The sequence below is a fragment of the Rattus norvegicus genome, chromosome 2, assembly GCF_036323735.1.
Source record: "Rattus norvegicus strain BN/NHsdMcwi chromosome 2, GRCr8, whole genome shotgun sequence".
In the NCBI taxonomy this organism is placed as follows: domain Eukaryota; kingdom Metazoa; phylum Chordata; class Mammalia; order Rodentia; family Muridae; genus Rattus; species Rattus norvegicus.
In genome coordinates, this window is record NC_086020.1 from 144,165,271 (window position 1) to 144,172,709 (window position 7,439).

At 41.7% G+C, this 7,439-nt stretch overlaps 2 protein-coding genes across 5 annotated transcripts in view; one reads left to right on the plus strand and one right to left on the minus strand.

Moving 5' to 3' along the window:
• The window catches only part of Rpl12-ps2 (ribosomal protein L12, pseudogene 2), an 852,478-nt gene that overhangs the window by 230,870 nt on the left and 614,169 nt on the right, over window positions 1–7,439 (minus strand). The window lies entirely within an intron of this gene.
• The window catches only part of Rnf13 (ring finger protein 13), a 134,995-nt gene that overhangs the window by 88,745 nt on the left and 38,811 nt on the right, over window positions 1–7,439 (plus strand). For 2 of the 4 annotated variants that reach the window (XM_063282535.1, XM_039103125.2), the window contains one exon: window positions 2,556–2,653. In XM_063282535.1, the coding sequence (XP_063138605.1) occupies window positions 2,556–2,653 (98 nt within the window). The remainder of the gene's footprint in view (window positions 1–2,555; window positions 2,654–7,439) is intronic. The other 2 variants (XM_039103124.2, NM_001109444.2) reach the window with 1 other exon arrangement.

The following is a 7,439-nucleotide window of genomic DNA, read 5'->3' on the forward strand; positions in this document are numbered from 1 at the left end:
GGCTTTATCATAGGATATCTTGTTTTCTCCATTTACGGTGTTGTAAGTTTTTCTGGGCATAGTAGTCGGGGCTGGCATCTGTGGTCTCTTAGAGTCTGCAAGACATTTTTCCAGGCCCTTCCTGCTTTTAGACTGTGCATTGGGAAGTCAGGTGTAATTCTAATCGGTCTGTATCTGTTACTTGCCCCCCCCCCCCCTTGCATCTTTTGACATTCTTTCTCTCTTCTATATGTTTACAGTTTAGATTCTTATGTGGCGAGGAGTCTTTCTTTCTTTCTTTCTTTCTTTCTTCTTTCTTTCTTTCTTTCTTTCTTTCTTTCTTTCTTTCTTCCTCTCTTTCTTTCTCTCTCTCTTTCTTTCTTTCTTCTGTATGTTTACAGTTTAGATTCTTATGTGGCGAGGGCTCTTTCTTTTTTGGTCTTATCTATTTGGTGTTCTGTAAGCCTTTTGTATCGTTATGGATTCTCCTTCTTTAGGTTAGGAATAATTTTAGTGATTTAGTTGAAAATATTTTCTGGGCCTTTGGGCTAAGATTCTTTTCCTCCTTGATTCCTATTATTCTTAGGTTTGATCTTTTCATAGTGTTTCAGATTTCTTGGATGTTTTGTGTCAGGAATTTAATATTTTCTTTGATTGATGTCTCTTTTTTCTATCATATCCTCAGTGCCTGAGAGTCTCTCATTTATCTCCTACATTCTGTCGGCTATGCTTTGCACCTGAGGCTCCTGTTTGCTTACATAGATTTTCCATTTCCAGACTTTCCTCAGCTTGTGTTTGCCTTATTCTATTTCCATATTCATGTTTTGAACAGTTTTATTTATTCCTTTCAACTTCTTTGTGTTTTGGGGGTGGGGATTTAAGGGATTTATTAATTTCCCCCAATTTTTATCTTTAACTAATTTCTTTAAGGGGTTTATGAATTTCCTCTTTCCAGACCCCTGTGATCTTCATAGAGTTGGTTTCAAAGTCTTTTTGTTTCCCCTGTGTTTCGTATTTCCCGGGCTGTTGTGGATCACGTTCTCATGCTGGTGCTAGACATCTGGGTTTGGGGCAATTGCAGGTCTAGGTGCTAGGTGCTGATTGCTTGTTTGTGACTTTGCTGGATGGCTGATTTGTTTGTTTTGTTTTTTTCCCCCACCTTGGTTTTGGTTTCCTCTCGCTCTGACTGGAATGGCCTGTGCTTTAGTAGAGGGTCTCCACCCACGTGGCCTCTGGTTGAACAGGGCATTGCATCCTGAGCTGGGGACTGGAGTCGTGGTGTTCACCAGCTGGGGTCACCCCCAGGAGTTGTGAGACAGGATAAGTAGTGGAGGAGCAGAATGCTGGGCAGGCACTGAGAATGTGGGGGCTGTCTGTGAGTAAGCAGCCTGCCTGGGGTTCAGTATAGAGTGGAGGGGTAGGGACTTCTGCTGGAATTGTTGGCCTGGATTCTGGTAGCTGGCTTGGCCTCTGCTAGAGCAGCAGATGTCATCTGGAATTGTGGACCTCGGGAGGTGATGAGGAGAAGGAGGCAGCATTTGGGGTGCGCTGGGTGAAGGAATGTTGGCTGTCTGTGGATAGGGCTCTTTGGAGTTCTAGCTATGGCTCTGCTGGAGCAGGGGCTTCCACTAGAGCTGTAGGCTGCAATCCTAAATTGCTTTTATATGCCACATTTCTATGTGTGAACTACGGTTTTAAGCATTTAAAATTATTATTGTTATTATTAAAATTAGATGAGAACATGTAGGAAACTGAGGATTGAAAAAGAAAGTAGAGCTGCATAGAATAGATGGCTAAGAGCATTAGACCCCGACTTCCAACTGCGAAGGCTGAGCTCAAGCACCCATGCAAATTAAGTCTTGGGTAGTGTAGCTGCCTTCCTGTAATCCCTTCACTGGGGGTTGGGGAGAGGCAGAAAATCCCCAGGGCAAAGTGGTTCTGTGAGCTCTGGATTTAAATAGAGACCTTGCTTCAATGATCAAGGAAGACAACATCAACCTTTGCTCTCCAGATGTACTTACACAGATACAGACACACTCCTCTCTCTCTCTCTCCTTCCCTTCCCGCTTCCTCCATCCCTTCATCTCTCCCTCCCTTCCCCCATTCTCTCTCTCTTTCTCTCTCTCTCTGTGTGTGTGTGTGTGTGTGTGTGTGTGTGTGTGCGTGCGTGCATGTGCGTGCGTGCGAGTGTGTAAGTGAAACATGTTCACAGAGAAAGTAATTCACCTGAGTTTACACCACTCACTAGTAAGTATTTTGAAGAATTTGAAAGCCTGGGCCTAGTGATTACTCAGCCTGATCACAGCCAGGGTCTGTTTTGGAAACAGATTCCTTATTTCTTAGAGTCCTCTTAATACTTGCGCCACATCCATGGCCTTTATTTGCTTTGAAATCTCTAAAGCCCTGAATGAAATGAGAACAGATCTAGAGAACTCCTCAGTGTCTCCTATAGACATCGCGTCTTTCAAGAATATTTGTGCTTAATTCCTATAGATGTGCATGATAAGCTTCTAGGCAAACAGTGCAGGCTTGCTGTGACCATCTTCCTCACAGTATGACTGTTTTCTCATCTGCAGGTTTTAAATGCACAGAGAGCAGGATACAAAGCAGCCATAGTTCACAATGTAGACTCTGATGACCTGATTAGCATGGGATCCAACGACAGTAAGTACAGGTATCACTTCTCTTGTCTCCTGATTGACAGATCATCCAGATGAAAGCCAACAGAATTTCTTCATTCACTTTCTGCTTTATAGTGACGTTCGTTAGCCTTCTTGTGGTAATTTTCATTCCCAACCAAGGTAGAATTGATGTGTCTTTTTTCTGAACAGTTAAATATTTATTTGTAGATACCTTCTTTAAAAAAGAAGGCAAAGGGGCTGGGGATTTAGCTCAGTGGTAGAGCGCTTACCTAGGAAGCGCAAGGCCCTGGGTTCGGTCCCCAGCTCCGAAAAAAAGAACCAAAAAAAAAAAAAAAAAAAAAAAAAGAAGGCAAAAGCTATAAATAGTGATGTAGTTACTTGTTAAGAATGCCATGAAATGACTTTAAGATGATTTAGTGAGCAAAACATTACTGTCAGAAATAATGACCTAAGTTTAACCACACTGTAGAAGAGTCCATTCCTGAAAGTTGTTCTCTGTCTATCACATGCATGCAGAGGACAGCCAGCCAGCCAAACAGAGACACACATACACATAAAATAAATAAAAATGTAGTAAAAGGAATGCTATAAATAATAATAAATTCATTTTTGTAATTTATTTAGATCTATACATTAGAGTTTAAGATGTATAAGAGCTCTTGACTGCAGAGTCATCTCTTCAGCTCCTTTACCTTTTTTGGAGGTTGCGGTTCCACTGAACATGGGATGTACTGATTAGGGCTGCTGAGTATGCCCTAGGGACCCTCCTGTCTATCTCCCACTGCAGGATTACAGGGCTTTTTTTTTTTTTTTTTTAATTAACTTGAGTATTTCTTATTTACATTTCGAGTGTTAATCCCTTTCCCCTTTTCCAGGCAAACATCCCCCTAATCCCTCCCCCTCCCCTTTTTTGGGTGTTCCCCTCCCCATCCTCCCCCCATTGCTGCCCTCCCCCCAACAATCTAGTTCACTGGGGGTTCAGTCTTAGCAGGACCCAGGGCTTCCCTTCCACTGGTGCTCTTACTAGGATATTCATTGCTTCCTATGAGGTCAGAGTCCAGGGACAGTCCATGTATAGTCTTTAGGTAGTGGCTTAGTCCCTGGAAGCTCTGGTTGCTTGGCATTGTTGTTCATAAGGGGTCTCGAGCCCCTTCGAGCTCTTCCAGTTCTTTCTCTGATTCCTTCAACGGGGGTCCTATTCTCAGTTCAGTGGTTTGCTGCTGGCATTCGCCTCTGTATTTGCTGTATTCTGTCTGTGTCTCTCAGGAGAGCTCTACATCTGGTTCCTGTCAGCCTGCCCATCTTTGCTTCATCCATCTTGTCTAATTGGATGGCTGTACATGTATGGGCCACATGTGGGGCAGGCTCTGAATGGGTGTTCCTTCTGTGTCTGTTTTAATCTTTCCCTCTCTATTCCCTGCCAAGGGTATTCTTGTTCCCCTTTTAAAGAAGGAGTGAAGCATTCACATTTTGATCATCTGTCTTGAGTTTCATTTGTTCTAGGTATCTAGGGTAATTCAAGCATTTGGGCTAATAGCCACTTATCAATGAGTGCATACCATGTGTGTTTTTCTGTGATTGGGTTACCTCACTCAGGATGATATTTTCCATTTCCAACCATTTGTCTATGAATTTCATAAAGTCATTGTTTTTGATAGCTGAGTAATATTCCATTGTGTAGATGTACCACATTTTCTCTATCCATTCCTCTGTTGAAGGGCATCTGGGTTCTTTCCAGCTTCTGGCTATTATAAATAAGGCTGCGATGAACATAGTGGAGCACGTGTCTTTTTTATATGTTGGGGCATCTTGTGGGTATATGCCCAAGAGAGGTATAGCTGGATCCTCAGGCAGTTCAATGTCCAATTTTCTGAGGAACCTACAGACTGATTTCCAGAATGGTTGTACAGTCTGCAATCCCACCAACAATGGAGGAGTGTTCCTCTTTCTCCACATCCTCGCCAACATTTGCTGTTACCTGAGTTTTTGATCTTAGCCATTCTCACTGGTATGAGGTGAAATCTCAGGGTTGTTTTGATTTGCATTTCCCTTATGACTAAAGATGTTGAACATTTCTTTAGGTGTTTCTCTGCCATTCGGCATTCCTCAGCTGTGAATTCTTTGTTTAGCTCTGAACCCCATTTTTTAATAGGGTTATTTGTCTCCCTGCGGTCTAACTTCTTGAGTTCTTTGTATATTTTGGATATAAGGCCTCTATCTGTTGTAGGATTGGTAAAGATCTTTTCCCAATCAATTACAGGGCTTTTTATAAAAGCTTTGGACACCCAAACTCAGATCCATAAAAATAGAGCAAACACTTTATCCATTGAACCATGTCTCTGGTCCCTGGGTAGGTGGATGGATGAATGAATAGATGTTCTTGTGCTTGTTCCTTCCTTCCTTCCTTCCTTCCTTCCTTCCTTCCTCCCTTCCTTCCTTATCTCTATCCCTCCCTTTTTTCTCTCCTCAGCCTTCTTTTCCTTCTTCTCCCCCCCACCTTTAAAAAATTTTTTGTGTTTGAGACCTCTCTATGTGTTCCTTGCTATCCTGGAACTCACTGTGTAGACCAGGTTGGCCTAGAACTCACAGAAATCTGCCTGCCTCTGTCCTCCCCCACCCCCCAATATTGCAATTAAAAGGATATGCCACTATGCCCCGCCCGACATATGCTTTCTTATCATCAGTTTGCCTCCCCCCCCCCCCCCCCGAGCTGGGGACTGAACCCAGGGCCTTGTGCTTGCGAGGCAAGCACTCTACCACTGAGCTAAATCCCCAACCCGTCAGTTGGCTTTTTATATCATATAGATACACTCATGATTTTTATTTGAAATGAGAATATTTTTCTTTTTTTTTTTTTTTTTCCTTTTTTTTTTCAGAGCTGGGGACCGAACCCAGGGCCTTGCGCTTGCTAGGCAAGCGCTCTACCACTGAGCTAAATCCCCAACCCCGAGAATATTTTTCTTATTCCAAATATTAACTTCAAATGGGGAAAAATGAGCCAACTTTAATGAGATGACCAGCATTTTTCACTCGTTTTGTTTGTTCTTGTTTTGAGATACGGTACTATGTAGCATAGTGAACTCTCGGAGATCTGCACTGGCCTGTCCTGGCCTTCAGTGCCATGATTCGGTGGTTTTTTTATTTTTATTTTTTAAAGCTGTATCCTTCACTCAGTTTAGTTTCTACAATTCAAGGTTACAATGAATTTTTTTAATTAAATTTTCCTGTATTTACATCATTTCTGTCCCTCTCTCTCTTGTCTCTCTAACATCTTTTATGTTACTCTCTCTCAGATTCATGATTTTTTTCTCCTTTAATTGCTACTGTTTTACACATGGCTGAGATTGTTTAGTGCTGTTTGTATGTACACGTGGTTAGGGCTGACCACTTGGGATTGGATAACCTATCACCAGGGGCTTATCTTGGAGAAAATGTTTGGGCAACCATATTGTTGAGATTTCATGGGTACAGTTTTCCTGTCTTGTATGGAAGGTACTATCTTGGGCAGGCATCCTGGTCGTGTCTTTTAGAATCTTTCTCTTCCTCCTTACTTGATTTCCTTGAACCTTAAGTAAAGAGGTTGTGTTGTAGATGTATCAGTTGAGGTTGGGCACTCAATTGATACTTATGCTCTGTATTTTGGTCAAGTATGGATGTCTACAGTAGCTTCTGTCTACTGCAAAAGAAGCTTCTTTGATGAGGGGTGAAAGCTACACTCACCTATGGTTTAAGGATAAGTCTTTAGAATCCATTAGAAGTTGTGGTGTATTATGAAAGTCACAGTTATAGGTTCTCTACTCAAGTTCTTGACTTCACCAGCCATGGGTTGTTGGCTAGGTTTGCAGCGCCATCCACGAATTCCACGCTATTAAGCAGCTTTGCAGTCCAATTAGACAGCTGTTTCTTATCCCCTGGTTAGTCATTGTCATTGTTGTGCCAGTGATGATGCCTTCCTGGACAGTAGCTGTTGTGGCTCCTAGACTTTATAGCTGAAGAGGATCGTTGATTGCTTTTTCCCTCCCTCTTGGCACCTTGCATAGTATCTTCTGATACTATATTTAAGCTCAGGGAGGCAACTGAGGGCAATGAAAATTGCCTGTATTGTTTGGGGAGTGTCTCTTAGACCACCCTGAACAACACCTTGAGGTGGGGTTTGACATCTGGCACTGGGGTTTTTGTTAGATAGGCTACAGCTTGGGGAGAGCATTGTCACTCTGTGTGATATAACTGCATTTAAAATTACATGGGTGCGTATTTCTATGTGGATGTGTGTGTGTACACATATACTGTGTATATATCTTTGAATAAGCATGTGTTCCATTATGGCATTTTGAAGCCTCCATAGTGTTATTTGACTCTCCTTACCTTTGCTTTCCTCCCCAGTTAAAATCTACCCCCATTTTTTTCATTCCCCCTTTATGGTATCTAAACCTTAATAAAATCTCTCTAATTGCAGTTGTTTATTGACCACCTTCATAGTTATAAGATCTTTTATTTACTTTTAGTTATACACCCGTATGTCTCTTACTACTGAACCTTCAGTGATTTACATATGCAAGGGTAGAACAAAGGTTTTCTTGGAACAACAGGTGACATAAAGTTATGGACTGAGATGTTATATTGGAATATATTTAGGACTCTAAACAGCCCCCTCCTCAATAAATAGCAGATATTTTATTTATTAACAGACCAGTCTTATGCTATTGTCTTTTCTTATCTCTAGTATGATACGGCAAAATTATATTTAAAATCTAATGTTTTCCTTTATTATTTATATTGAATAATTTCACAGTCAGGGCTGTGATGATTGTGAAGTCT